Genomic DNA, 15103 nt, shown 5'->3' with positions numbered 1-15103 from the left:
CCACAGAGACCAGAAGGCGGCATTGGATCCCTTGGGACTGAAGTTATGATAGTTGTGAGCTCCCCAACATGGGTGCTGCAACGTGATGTTGGGTCCTCTGGATGAACAGCAAGTGCTCTGCTAAGCCAGCCCCTCTATAGAAACTCTTTGAGGTCACAGAAATAACTGTACTATTACTATTCCATCTTCCAGTGTATGTGTACTTCTGCATTTATTAAGATATTTTCCATTAGCTGTGTGGTACTATAGTAAAAGTCCTGTGTCTGAGGTTGGGTTAGCATGCAGTACAAGTGGGCATTGGACCTAGAGTTATAGACAGATGAGTGATGCCACGTTGTCTTTCCCAAGAGCAGCAAGTGCTCTTAACCACTAACCCATCTCTCCTGATCCTATTTTTTAAATCTATGATACGGTATTTTCTTTAACATTGGCTACTAATGATGTAAAGTATCTTTAAAAATATTTTATTTAAAAACTTACTTTTTATGTATGGGTGATTTGCCATATGTATCTATGTATGTAGGTGCACCATGCATGTACCTGTTGTTTGAGGACCCAGAACAGAGGGTTAGATCCCCTAAAACTCAAGTTATGGTGGTTATGAACTACTATGTGGGTGCCAGAAATCAAACTTGGGTTCTCTGGAAGAGTATTCAGTGTCCTTACCCTCTCAGCCACATCACCAGTCTGGATTATCTTCTTAGGCCATCACTTGACATTTCATACCTTCTTTGGGAAGAGCCTATGTAAAAATTTTTACCCATCCAAAATAAATGGTCAATCTACTTGCATTCTAGATTTTCTAGTATTTCTGATAGAAACTCCTCCTTATCAGATATACGGCCAACTGGTGTTCTGTCCCATCCAGTGAAATGGTGCCCTTTATGGCCCCTTCCCCCTGTGGTGCTGCTAGGTGTTGACTCCCAGGGCCTCTCCACCCCTGAACCACACACACCGCTGATGGTGTTCTTGAAGCACAACTTTTAAGTTTTTATAGAATTCAATTTATCTTTTCATAAAAACAAAACAAAATCCAAAGGGCACTACCAGCTCTTGTTGGTGCTTTTAGCTTTTTCTCTGTTTCACTGTGTAGCCTTGGCTGTCCTGGACTCACTTTGTAGACCAGGCTGGCTTTGAACTCACAACGATCTGCCTGCCTCTGCCTCCAGAGTACTGAGATTAAAGGCTTTTGCGCCACCACGCCCAGCTTTAGTGCTTTTAGTTTTCTATCAAGAAAACTACTGTCTGTTTCCTTTAGAAAATGTATAGGGATAAGGATGTAGCTCTGTTAGTAGAGTTCTCGCCTTCCATGAATCAAGCTCTAGTATTTATCTATGTAGTCTATGTATATACGTACTTTTTCTGCATGTACATCTACACACCAGAAGACAAGTGTCAGACAGTTGTGAGCTGCCATGTGGGTGCTGGAAATTGAATTTAGGACCTTTGGAAGAACAGTGAATGCTCTTAACCACTGAGCCACCTCCCTAGCACCTCCACGCAACAAGTTAAAAATTCAATTCCCACGCCAGGCGTGATAGTGCATGCCTTTAATTCCAGCACTTTGGAGGCAGAGGTGGGTGGATCGCTGTGAGTTTGAGGCCAGCCTGGTCTACAAAGTGAGTCCAGGGTCCAGGACAGCCATGGCTACATAGAGAAACCTTGTCTCTTAAAAAAAAAGAAAAGAAAAAAATAACCAATACCGAGTACTGTGTAAAACCAGGCATGATGGTACATGCCTGTCAGTCCCTGCATTTAGAAGAGGAAGCAGGAGGATCAGATGCTCAAGGTCGGTATCTCTACTATGGTGCAAACTCATGGCCAGCCTCAGCTTCCTCAGGCCCTGTCTCAAAAGACTGCCATAGATTTAGTTCTTACATTATGTTTTGTTTTTTAATGGTATGATACAGGGAGATTACTTCTTGCTTAGTTGTCTATAAACCAGAAATCTTAAAAATACGATTCCATTAAATTTTCTTGGCAGTCTTGAAAATCAACTGATTGTACTATAGGAGGCTTTCTGGACCATCTATTCTGTTCAGTTAATCTTTATCCTTTAATTTACTCTGGTCCTATGATTTTTCCATAACAATCTTAGGATTTGCTTTCAATTTCTGCAAAAAACAAAAAGGCACTTGGGATATTTTAATAGGGATTACACAGAATCTGTAGAACAATTTGAAAAGTGTTGGCCAATGGAATTCTGTGGTTAGGTCTCTGGTCTGGTCTTGGGGTCTGCTAACAGTATTCAGAAGTAAAGGCAGTGCTGAGAATCTTGGATGGTGGAAAGTTAGATTTAAATGTGTGTCAAGCAAGACACAATGAAGAATGAAACAAAGATTCATCGCAGCAAAGAAACTAATTACAGATCCCAGGAAGTCCAGCGGCAAGAAGAATATCAGTAGAAGAGCTTTGGGAATGGAGTCTGTGAAATGGGTCCCTTCATTCCCTCTGGGCTAGCAGTTTACAAACCAAACACAAAGCTTCACTCCAGCCAGAAGTTAGTGGTAGCACATGCCTTTTTTTTTTTTTTTTTTTTTTAAATCAAAGCCCTTAAGAACTTGTGTATGAGTTCCAGGATAGCCAGGGATATATAGTGAGAGCCTGCCTCAAAACAAACAAACAAACAAACAAAACCAAACAGAACACTACCACCTCAGTTCCAGCAGGAAGATCTTTCTTCCTAAATTAACTGCTTGAAGTTTTTGCTAACCTCCCCCCCCAAGGCTATTTCTATCATTTACCTGTTTCTCCTACTCTATTACCACCCTTGTACTTGTAGAAAGTTCCAGAGCAAACCTTGATGAGAAATGAAAGGCCTCCCAATTTAATTTTTCTTCAACATTATCTTGGCTGTTCTACATTTACACACACACACACACACACACACACACACACACACACACACACACACACACACACACACAATCTCTAAAAAAAAAAAAAGCCTTAGGAAACTTTTGGTCTGTGAATCTAGAGACCAATTTGTTGGCAACTGGCATCTCAGCATTATGAAACCTTTGCATGAGTAAGGTCTATTCACCGTCTGCTCTCTAGTTTTCCTCAGCATGTTTCTACAGTTGTAGAGGGATACTACCTTCTTCCTAGGCATCTTGACCTCCTTAATGGTATTGTAAGTGCATACCTGAAACTCAGAACTACTTTAATGTATACACATACTGTTGAGTCTTGCATATCAGCCTCATACTCTGAAAGAACAATCCTAATTTACCAAGCCAAATGCTCTTTAATACTCAAGAAATCAGAGAACAGAAGATGAGCTAAGCACTTCCAAACATCTTTAGCTTCCAAAAAGAACCAAGCACCTTTCTTCTGTACACCTGCTCTAGGAGCACTCTAGAACCACTGCCTTCTAAATACCATCTCTAAAGAATATGTTAGCTGAGGAGTTCAACTAACTTTGGTGTGATTCTCAGAAGATGAGGGGAGCACCAAGTCCTTACAAAGGACTGTTTTCCAGCTAAAACAACAAGGAAGTGAGTACATGGCAGGATGGTGAACAAAACGGCATTTATCAAGATACCAATTAGGACTGAGAAACATTCAAAAAAGACTGTGAATGGTGTGAGTGAAAAGATCTGTGAGATTCAAATTTATCTTGGCAAGTTCGGAGGTCCGTGCTTCTAACCCCAGTACTTGGATGGAGGCTGAGGCAGGAGGGCTGCTATGAGTCTGAGGCTAGTCTGGCCTGCCGAGTCTTATAAACATAAAAACAAAACACATCTTTAGTTGTTACACTTCTGAATACTTCACTGGTCAAAAGAAGCCAATCTCATCCTTTAATTATTTTTTCCACTGCTTTTCTTCTCAATTTGATTCCGATAGAGATGAACATCTGCCTAATTCACATTCAGGCATGGTGAAAGGATCCATTTACCTTCAAGTAAAACCAATGTAAGGCACAACTACTCAGGAGTACTTTATGTTTTCAAAGTATTTAGGAATATTTTAATTAGAAAAATAAAGGCAATGAGATTATCTAATAGGTTCTAAAAGTACCCATGAATTAAGTCATTCACATCTCCCCACTTCCAAAGTGAGACAAAATCTTAAAATCACAAGGCTGTTAAATTTTTACAATAAGGAATAAGACCATCTATGTTAGGGTACAAACATCTGAAATTCTGAGCGTGAAAATAATTTATTAGACATCTGACTGTTCAAACCTTGTGTCCACTGGAGATAGAATATAGCTCACAGAGGAGAGAAAGTATTCCAGCCAACACCTGCTTCAGTTTGGATTGCACAGGGAGTGTCTGCAGCCATATGTTTGATGCTGAATGGATGAATGATGAAAATGGCGTGTACACAACGGGCAAATGTCACTGGTACTGAGACTGAGTCTTTGATAACCAAAGGAAAGAATACCACTAAATATAACCTGGCAAATAAGGAGCAGAGGGTATGCACTTCGGCCAATGGGTTGCTATGGGCAAATGGCACAATGAAATTTCTGTGAAATCAAAAGTAAACTTTAATCAACAGCAACTTTTAATACTTGATTCTGTTACTAAAAACCAGAGTAAAGAAAATCAATTAACAAAATGGAACGTAGGAAGTGCAGGACTGTAATATGGAATCATAGCTGCACTTCTTTGGCTCTCATTAAAAAATGCCAATTAAACACTTTCGGTCAATTTTTATTTTTTAAAAAAGCAGCAAATCAACATCACAACTCAAGGCTAACCTAAATGTCCACCTGGCAGTGAGGCACACCTGTGTGTGGAGTGGGAAAGATAAAAACAAAAACAAAACCCAACCCAGCCCGTCACATGTATCTGGAGATATCCAAATAACAACCACTCTTCCTTCGTAAGCCTTTTGTTAAGTGACTCACAGGGCTCTGAGAAGTTATTGCTGTGAAAACAAATTTGTAGTACAGTAGCATGAGTCTTGGTATTAAGCATAATCAGTTCAATTGAGTTAAGTTGAAAACATGGTGAGAAACTGTGTGGAGGTGGGAGGGCAGGGTGAGACAGTCTGTAAGCCAGCTGACCCAAGGAGAACTGAGACAACTCTAACTTTTCAGTTGAGACCAGGCATACTAAATCTCCATTTAAAAAAAAAAAAAAAAAAAGAAGACTTAATTAAAACTTGCAATTCCAACAGCGCATTAACCAAATAAAAATATTGTAAAAAGGAATTTGAACTATGTTGGGAGCTCCAACCCACCGTCCATCTCATTTTCAGCACCCCAAGGAAATAGAAGCATCCATGACTATCACAGATGAAAATAAAACAAATGTCACTGGAATCAATTTTTCCCCACTGAGGTATAAAATCTATATAGAAATCTGATACTATACTATTACAAATTGTACTTCTCATAATTCTGTTTTAACTTCCTTTAAACCCTGTTTGACATAAATTTTACTGTAAAAATGTTTTCATGATTCTGAACCTGGTTTCAGTTCTTTTCCACTTACTTTTCTATCAATATTTAATATTCCGGCTACTGATTGTAATTAGAGATCTCTTCTTCATGAGGCACAGTCAGCAGAACGGCTGATGTGCACGCAGCGGTGGAAGGTCATCCATCCAGAGCACTCCTGTGCCTGCTTGGGATCTGACGGCTACTGGCCACTGCTCTTGATGAAGGCTCTTCCAGCCTTGTAAACATCAGTGTGCGCAGTCTCGCTACTTTGCAGTCTCATGTCCTAGGACAGGAAGGCTGGTTCACAGCAAGTGAAAAGCTAGAGTCTGAGTTTTAATGGCTGATAAATCTTACATCCCACAGAAGAGGAAAACACTTTTCCTTTTTTGCTACTTAAGAATGTGGCAGAAATGTATGCTGAGGTAGCCCAGTCAAATCTTTCTTTTTTGTTGTTGTAATTTGGTCTCAGAATATTTCTGGAAGGGTGACATTTCGAAGAAGCCACTGCTGGGACCGGCTTCCAGTGCAGTCTCTAATGCTGGGCACCTGGCTGTCCTCTTCCGTGGCTTTATCCAGGCACTGGTTACTGTTCACATGCTGCAGGGTTAACTTCTGAAAGGGGCAAGGGGATACATATACCTTAACTAGAAAGTGGAGAAACAGCAACCCCCAACAACACCCCCCCCCCCCTCCACACCTTTTTTGGAGATAGCAATGCACTACTTGGCCCTGGCAACTGGCTGGCCTAGAACTTGCTACATAGACCAAGGCAGCCTTGAACTCCTAGAGATCCACCTGCCTCTATCTCCCAAGTGCTGGGACTAAAGCTGTGTGCCACTGCCAGCGCCCCCACCCCCCAAAATACACACACACTTTAGTTTCCTTAAAGTAAAAAGAAAATTCCAGGCCAAGTTAGTGACTAACTACTAATCTAGGTTCCTCCAACACACTTGTAAACAACTGCTGCTGCCATCATTTTTCAGTGATAAGGCTGTTTAACTCTATGATTCCAAACCTTAAACTTTTAGAAACTTGAGTCCTTCTCCAGACTCAAAATTTAAGAATGCTGGAGTGGCCGAGACCCAGTATAGTCAATCAAAACTTAGGTATCAAATCCAGAAGTCAGCCTTGTGGGGGAGGAAGGAGCTGTGGCACACAAAAGCATAGGAGCCTAGATGGGATTCCCAGACTTGGCAACTGGGCCCTTCTCACTTTTAAGATAAATATCACAATACAGCCCATATTCTGAGAGGGCTCTGTGAGGCAGTAACAACAGAGGTAAATTATGTGGTGCCTCGCTTGCGTAATCAGGGCGGGATACCGCCATCTACTCTGATGTTCGCACTTTAGATTTGATACCTTGTGCTCATTTTTAGGGCAATTTCTAAAGAGTGAATTCAAGTGATAATGATTCATGACGACTCTGATAATGTGTTCTCAACCAAAGACCACAGCGTGCTGGTGCAGGGTCCACACTGAGTGGTGCTCTAACAAGTCAAGTAACTGCAATGCTATCAACACACGTTTATCTAATTCCTTACTCATGTCTTGATTTTAATGTGATTCTTAAATCTGTAAGATCTCACTTAAAAATTTGTATTTTACTTTACTTTATATGTGTGGGTATTATACTTCTATGTGCGTCTGTATCCTACTTGTGTGCCTGGTTACTTTGGAGGTGAGAAAAAGGTATCAGATCCCCTAGAGCTGAACCACCATGTGGGTGATAGGTCTTGAACTTGGGTGAGAGCAGCCAGTACTCTTAACCACTGGGTCAACTCTCTAGCCTTGAATTATCTCATTTTCATGATGTCTCTTTTAACAGTGCCCCATCCTCCCCCCAGGAGACAAGGTTTCTCTGTGTAGTTCTGGCTGTCCTGGAACTCACTTGTGTAGACCAGGGGCCTGGAACTCACATAGATCTGTATATTGTAGATGTTATTCTCACATTGACCTGAGGCTCAGTATCATCTACTTTAATTCTCACAGATGCATGGGAACTGAGCCTCGACGAGAGCAGCTGTGGCTGTGACTGTGCTAGCTTTTCTCAGGCCACTCGGTGTGGCTTTGTGTCTGAGGATGGGCTTTGCAGTGTGACACAGCCAAGCAGCCAGAGAGCCAGGCTCTACAAGCATGTCACTTCAGTCTTCCCTTTCAGCTGAGACAAAACCAGTGCACAATTAAGGACCTATCCAGCATTGCACAATGCCCTATAAAGGTTAGGTATCCTTTTTCAGGCTCCTAGTCAGTATTACTAAAAGCAGAAAAAAAAAAAATCAATCACGACAAAACCTGATATTGGTTTTTTACACTGCACCTCAATTTGTAAAAACACACATTTCATTTACTTAGTTTGGTTTTTTGTTTTATTTTGTTTTTGATTTTTGAGGCAAAGCCTTGTTATGAAACCCAGGCCTCTGAGTGCTAGGATTCTAGGCATAAGCCACCAGGTCCAGGTTTTCTAGTTTTTCAATGCTCCATGTTGAGTACTAAAGAGCTCAGCACCCAGACTAAATGGCTATCAGCAGGAGGTACGCCCCCAGGAGGCCTAACACTGGTAACAAACTTTGCTCTAGATATTCTGTGGCATCTTAGAGAAAGGTACAGAGCTCCAAGGCTCCAACACTGTACACTAAGTAACACTGGCAACTCTCCAGAGAGAACATGATTCAGGCACTGGGCAGGCAAGTGACACACTTCTAACAGCAAGCCTTGAAGGGGAGGATAAATGCTTGCATTACTATTGCAAAGGTTACCTACAATATAGAAAAACAGTCATCTACTTCTGCCTCCAGTCTCTAAATGTAAATGGGTCTCAATTCCAGAAGAGACAGCACAAACAATAAAGGCCGAAGAGCTTACTGTCATACTATAAATCTCTACAGCACACATCAGAGACAAAATTTAACATGCATAGAAATGTAAATTTAATTAAAAACAGTAGGGCACTAAATGAAGACCTGGGATCAAGAAGCCCAGGTCTGGGAGGGAGGGAGGGAGGGAGGGAGGGAGGAATGGGAGGAAACAGGGGAAGGGCTACCCAATTGAGACGTAATATGAATGAATTAAAAAAAAAAAAAAAAAAAAAAAAAAGAAGCCCAGGTCTGCTGGGTGTGGTGGCGCATACCTTTAATCCCAGCACTTGGAGCCAGAAGTAGGTGGATCACTGTGAGTTCAAGGCCTGGACTATAAAGCAAGTCCAGGACAGCCAAGGCTACACAGAGAAACCCTGTCTTGAAAAACTAAAAAAAAAAAAAAAAAAAAAAAAAAAAAAAAGGAGAGAGAGAAAACCCAGGTCTGAGATCAAATTTATAGTATCTATCCACTGTGTGGCCAGGGGCAATTAACTTCTACACATGAAACAGAATCCTGGATATCATTTTTAGGGTACTTTTGCAATCTAAATTTTCATGACTTGAGGCTGCTATTGTGGATCACTGACACAAATGTTGCATTCTCTTTCCTATTGTTATGTTTTGATGGATGAAAGCAGGACAATTCTGATGCTCCCCCTCCAGAGTTTGCTCAGGCTACTGGGCTAGCAAGCTCGCTACCCTACGCTTTCCCTTTCCCAGTTATTTATTTAGAAATGCTCGATAGTAAACATCGCAAATAGTCAGCTTTAGCTGGAGTCTGCTTCTGTGAGAAACTAGCCTAAGACATTGTTAGTTTTATCCCAGGAAAAGCAACTTTGCAAGGTGATCTGGAAGTTTTAAATTTTCACATGTTCAACTAGGTTTTTTGTTTGTTTTGTTTTGCTTTGCTTTTTAAAATACTTGAAACCATCTCTAGCCTTCTACATTTCTAACTGAACATCCACTTTTCCCATACTCTCTGTGGCAGGCAGTAGATTGATTAGCCAACACCATTCCCACTCTCTGTGTCTTGGCCACCTCACACTCTGAAGACAAAAAACCCAAGCACTTGCTTTCCCTGTCTTTCTTACAGCTGTGGGTCCACTACAGGAAAAATCTACAACTTCCAAGAAATTAGAACAGCTTAGTAAGAGCATTATTTTCTTGAAAAAGAGTAACATATGTGGCAGTAAACAGTCCATCCTCCTTTCTTTCAGAGCCGAGATTACAGTTATCAGAGTGAACCCAATCCACACCTGAAACCCCTTACCTGGAGACTTACCTACCTAAGAAAAACATCATCTACTCGATGAAGCTACTACCTACCTAATACCCTGTTACATGCCAACACATTGAAAATAAGGAGCTCCTTCATTTAAAACTCCGTTGGTTGTCACAATGGCTGTGCCACTGGCAACTACTGTAAAGAAATAGATATTGTACACACTTCAAGGCAGGGGACAGTTACACCCGTAATAGGAATAGCACACATCTAGAAACAAGAAGAGAAGATGTGGACCACATCTGAAGCTGTATTAACGATGCTAGTTACTATTAACACATTAGCTACAAAATGTCAATGTGCCCAGTGACATGCTGTAGCTTTCCTTCCCATAGGCAACTGGGTAACTCACCACTGGGTCATACTCCCAGAGCTGGTTGCCTTTTAGGTGGTGGCATTTGAGCATGGTAACAGGGCCATTAAGTTTGGAAACGTCTAAACAAAGATCATCTGTTCTAATTTCCTTGTTGGCAGTGTAGGAGAAAACCTGAAAAGCAAACATGAATCAGTGTAAGCCTTAAAACTAAGAAGAAAGTAAGTCAGAATTTTATACGGCAATATTTCTACAGTGTAGCCATGAGACAATGAAAACATCAGGAATTAGCTTCAACAGACACAGGGGAGCACATAAGCAAATAGATACACACCAAAGCTCAAATTTACATTTCCTCTGGGCTACACTGAAATAACCTGGAACTATTTCAAGACACGACTTTTGTACATTGTTAAAGTAATGGAAAGATTCAAAAGCTACACCAATTTTACACAGAGGAAAGTAAAAACCACTTAGCTCTCTGTAGCCTGAGCATATTATTAAGGGTAGTGATTTGTTTTTCTAAAAATAACTAAACAAACTTTGTGCTCAGCAATGTTAATTCAGTTGTCATAGGGGCCTTTACAATCTTTTATTAAGAGAAAAAAAATCATTAAAAGCTGGCTATGTGGTGCGTGCCTGTAACTGCAGCACTCTGGAAGGCAGAGGCAGGTGAATCTCTGTGAGTTCAAGGCCAGCCTGGTTTCAAGAGTGAATTCCAAGGCAGACAGAACTACACGGAGAAACCCTGTCTCCGGGCGTGGGTTATCATTAGAAGGAGCGGGTAGATCTCTTGAGTTCAAGGCCATCCTACTCTATGCTGCAAATTGTAAGCTAGCCAAGGCTACACAGCCTCAATCAATAATCAGATTGAAAGCACCCTTCACCTAATACTCTTGATTATTTTTTCTTTTTCTTTTTTTTTTTTAAGATTTATTTATTATGTATACAATATCCTGCCTGCAAGCCAGAAGAGGACACCAGATCTCATTATAGATGGTTGTGAGCCACCATGTGGGTGCTGGGAATTGAACTCACGACCCTTGGAAGAGCAGTCAGTGCTCTTAACCTCTGAGCCATCTCTCCAGCCCGATTATTTTTTTCTTTAAAGATATAAAAATGTCCCCTGAATAATGTTATGGGATTAAGAGAGCAAAATAAACCAAATTAAAAGCTATCTGTTTTTTTTTAAAAAAGGATTTATTTATTATGTATACAATGCTTTGCCTGCATATATACACCTGCAGGCCAGAAGGCGGCACCGGATTTCATTATAGACGGTTGTGAGGCACCATGCGGTTGCTGGAACTTGAACTCAGGACCTTTGGAAGAGCAGGCAATGCTCTTAATTGCTGAGCCATCTCTCCAGCCCAAGCTATCTGTTTTAAAAGTTTACCTAAGACACTTACCTGATTACCTCCCATACCATGACAATTGAAAATTCCAACCTTTTCATTCTCTTTTCTAGCCATGTTATCTAGACATTGATTTGTTTCCACGTTTCGTATCTGTGGGACAATGACGACATCAGGAGTTAGAATGCTGGAGCTTAACTAGAGGAGAGGTACATACAGATACACTGAAAGTCACTCCTTTATTATTTCTTTAGTGGTATTTATATCCTGGGTGTAAATAACAGCTGTCTAAGTGGACTGCAGGCCCACTTGATAGGAGAGAACGCATCCCTGGTACAGTAAAGACCTAGCCACCCACACACACTCTAGATGAGACGAGAACCTATGACTACCACGTTCCTAACCCAGTGTTATTTCTAACTACATTCCAAATACTTATCTGGGTAGCTCTCAGCTCCCATTAAAGAAATTTCTTTTTGAGCAGATGGCACCATCACAGAAAGGCACAACTGGTCTAAACACCAAAAACACACTGCGATGTTCAGTCCCAATTGATATAACATAAGTCCTACAACAAAGATTCAGGGAACATCATGAAAGGAGCAGAAAGACTTTAATGGCCAGAGGACCAGGGCTCCTGCTCAAGATAGTATCTTCTATATATGAGAGGCAAGTTGCACCAATGACATTTCAACAATATGGTCACCTAAACATGACCTGCATAAAGACAACCAGCTGACGTGCCAATGCAGATGGGGGAAATGTCACAAGGTCCCACTTGTAGATGAAGAGCGATAGAGAGGGAGAATCGGCTTTCTCCAGGGACAAGCCCCTGATAGGTTATCCAATCTCAGCCAGTCAGTCCTAAACACATGATATATGAGCAACACTCAATGGACTCAAGTAGGGTATGTGTGTGTGTGTGTCTGTACTTACATATATGTATGTACAACAATTAAAGGGGGAGAAGTTCATATTTGAGAGTTAAGGGACACAGGAGGAGCTGGGGGGAAGAAAAGTGTGGAAATGATGCAAACACAGTACTTACATATGAAAGGTTTTTAAATTTTATATGAAAACTTTTCTAACTTGTTCTTACTTCTTTTATTCGTTCACTGTTCCTTTAGGGTTTATATTTAGTTCAAAAAACCTCAAATTGGAATAATAAAGCAATTTAATAACTGCTCAAAGACACATCTGACAGTAATACCTCTCGTGATGTCTCAAGAGACTGTGGATAGATATTTTCTGGCCAAAAGTACTTTGGAAAGCTGGCTTGTGTGGAAACAGCCAATGAATAGCACAAATTTACTTTTCCCATTAGACAGGTATCCATTCCACAAAAGCCTTTTGACTGAGTTATCAGAAGAGGAACATCAGAATACTGGTAAGGCACTGAGACTGCTGCTTAACATAAAGTGGATGCTACGTCAATGCTAGAATCATTAGAATAGCCCGAATCAGCGACTGCTCTGCCACACTAGCTAAACCAGGAAATGTCTGGGTTGTATTTCTCTGTGGTTGCTTACAATACTCAAAGGACTAACAACTACTAGCTATTATAATGAAACATTTATTTGGCTCCAAATCCTACAGTACAAACTTTGGAAGGCAGACTTGGTTGAAGACAGACATCCTAACCATATTGCCCCAGAAATGAGATTTTTTCATCTGGATGTGACCTGGTACAAAACGACCAAAGCCTGTGTTTCTAAGGCAATGCCAAGACCAGATGATAAAGTCTATGCCACTTAGCATACTAACAGGCTAGAAAAGGTAAGAGACCACTTTGCCTTGACAACCATCTATCATGGGTTGGACAGGTATCACCTTTTAATTTGCTCAAATTCCAGCCCAGCTAACTGTGTTTATGCATTGTCCAAAATTGGGTCAGCTCAAAGAAAAAGAAACCTTTTATTAGCCAGTCTAAAGGATTGGCTGCTCTAAATCTTCAGCCTAGATTTTCTCACTTGAAGGTACAGGAAAGGGGCCGGGGCTGAGGTTTTACTCAGCATCAGCTCCCTGGGCTCACCTACAGCCTAGGTTTCTGTCTACCCTCTTTCCTCAAACCTCGACCACCAACAGCCCTTGCCTTCACTCTCAATCAAGAATCTGCATTTACCCGAAGTCATTACAAGAGGATTTCTCAAGCATCCCCACAAACCTGCACTCTCATCTGACCTGCACTTGACCCCATCTCTCCTTTCTATTCTAAGGCATGACCTGCCTATGCTCCACCCTTTACATTAAAACAAACCCTCTCATCTGTGCTGGATCCCATCTCCTATCCATTTAAACGCATGATGCCTACAACTAGATCTTTCTCTCAAGTAAAATAACATGTACCACTGGAGCCAGTTTCAAGTAGATGGCTCAGGAGGGTTAAGTACATTCACACTGTTGTGAGACAGATCTCCAGAACTTTCCAGCTTACAAACATGAGCCACTTTACAAACCATCTCTTCGCTGGGAGGTGGTGGCGGCACACACCTTTAATCCCAGCACTTGGGAGGCAGAGTCAGACAGATCTCTGAGTTCGAGGCCAGGCTGGTCTACAAAGCAAGTCCAGGACAGCCAAGGGTACACTGAGAAACTCTGTCTTGAAAAGCAAAACAAAATAAAACAACAACAACAATAAAAAACAAAACAAAAAAACCCCTTTCTACCTCTATCAGTCCCTGGTAGCACTACTTTCTGTTTTCATGCGTATAACTATTGGAGGAACTTCACAGAAGTAGGATTATACATTATTTTTGTTACCAGCTTTCTTCACTTAAGTGAAGTATCTTCAAAGTTTATTATGAAGTAATATATGTCAGAATGCCCATTCTTTTAAAGGCTTAATAATTTGCTACTGTTTGCACATGCAACTTTCTGCTTACCACTCCTCTGTCTGGGGCATCTGAGTTTTCTCTGCTGTCCCTAAAACCCTGCACCCCTGGAGGTCAGGTGACCACACCACAGGACAGCTCTTATTTTCAGGGCTAATTAAGAACACTAGCACCGAGTCAGATGCCAGTCATGTAGTGTTCACTCTCTGAGGAACTGCATGCTATTTTCCAGAGTACCTGTACCATGGTATAGTCCCACCAATGGTGCAGAAGTCCTCATGGTCTCATATCTTGCCTATACTTGCTGTTGTTTTTTGAAAGAAATTTTCCTAAGGGGTAGGAAGCTGGCTTGGTCAAATTCCTTCTCTTAGGTCATTCTCATCAGCAGGCTTCCTTCTTTTTAAAATAGCAAATCCACTTAAATATTTATGAAATACTGGAATCTCAGTCTAAATGCCATCATAGTCTTAGGCAACAAAGGCTATGTCCATCATTCTCCAGGCTTCCTAAGGAAGGCTCTCAGCAAGGCTCTGACAGTGCCTATCGCATACACGGGGCCCCTTCAGGAGACAGACTAGTAGTACCTACAGGTAGAGGTGCATCTTACAAATACAGTTGTTGTAGCACATTCGAAACAGTATCTAGACAGCGTACAGTGGGACTCCATGTTCCCACCTAACACACCCTGCTTAGGTTTATAGACTGGCAGACAATTCATTCTGACTGGACTTAGGAAGCCAGTTAACGATGGCCATCAACAGGTACAAGACTTGAGCCTCTCAGAGCTCTATTTCAATTTTTAAAGCTTTTCTTGCATGTCTGTGCACTATGTGTGTGCCTGCTGCCCATGGAAGTCAGAAGAGGCATCAGATCCCTCGGGGCTAGAGTTACAGATGTTATAAGCCACCATGTGGGCACTAGAAATAAAACCCAGGTCCTCTGCATAGCGAGTGCTTAGAACCATTGAGGGAATCTCCACCCAAAGCTTTACTTCTTTTAGCACTGCTCCCAATTTTTATAAATGATAAAGGTCATCCACACCATTCTTACACAAATTTCCTTGTAACATGGG

General features: G+C 41.3%; 1 protein-coding gene across 1 annotated transcript in view; it reads right to left on the bottom strand.

The window, feature by feature from the left end:
• Positions 1-5395: 5395 nt before the first annotated feature.
• Galnt1 (polypeptide N-acetylgalactosaminyltransferase 1) overlaps positions 5396-15103 on the bottom strand; it is a 79757-nt gene continuing 70049 nt past the window's right edge. The window contains exons 11-13 of the mRNA XM_051163091.1: positions 11255-11353; positions 9885-10019; positions 5396-6007 (exon numbers count right to left, since the gene is read on the bottom strand). Of these exons, the coding sequence (XP_051019048.1) occupies positions 5861-6007; positions 9885-10019; positions 11255-11353 (381 nt within the window). The 3' untranslated portion in view covers positions 5396-5860. The remainder of the gene's footprint in view (positions 6008-9884; positions 10020-11254; positions 11354-15103) is intronic.

This window comes from Acomys russatus, chromosome 20 (assembly GCF_903995435.1).
Source record: "Acomys russatus chromosome 20, mAcoRus1.1, whole genome shotgun sequence".
NCBI lineage: Eukaryota > Metazoa > Chordata > Mammalia > Rodentia > Muridae > Acomys > Acomys russatus.
This window is presented reverse-complemented; position numbering and strand designations above follow the sequence as displayed.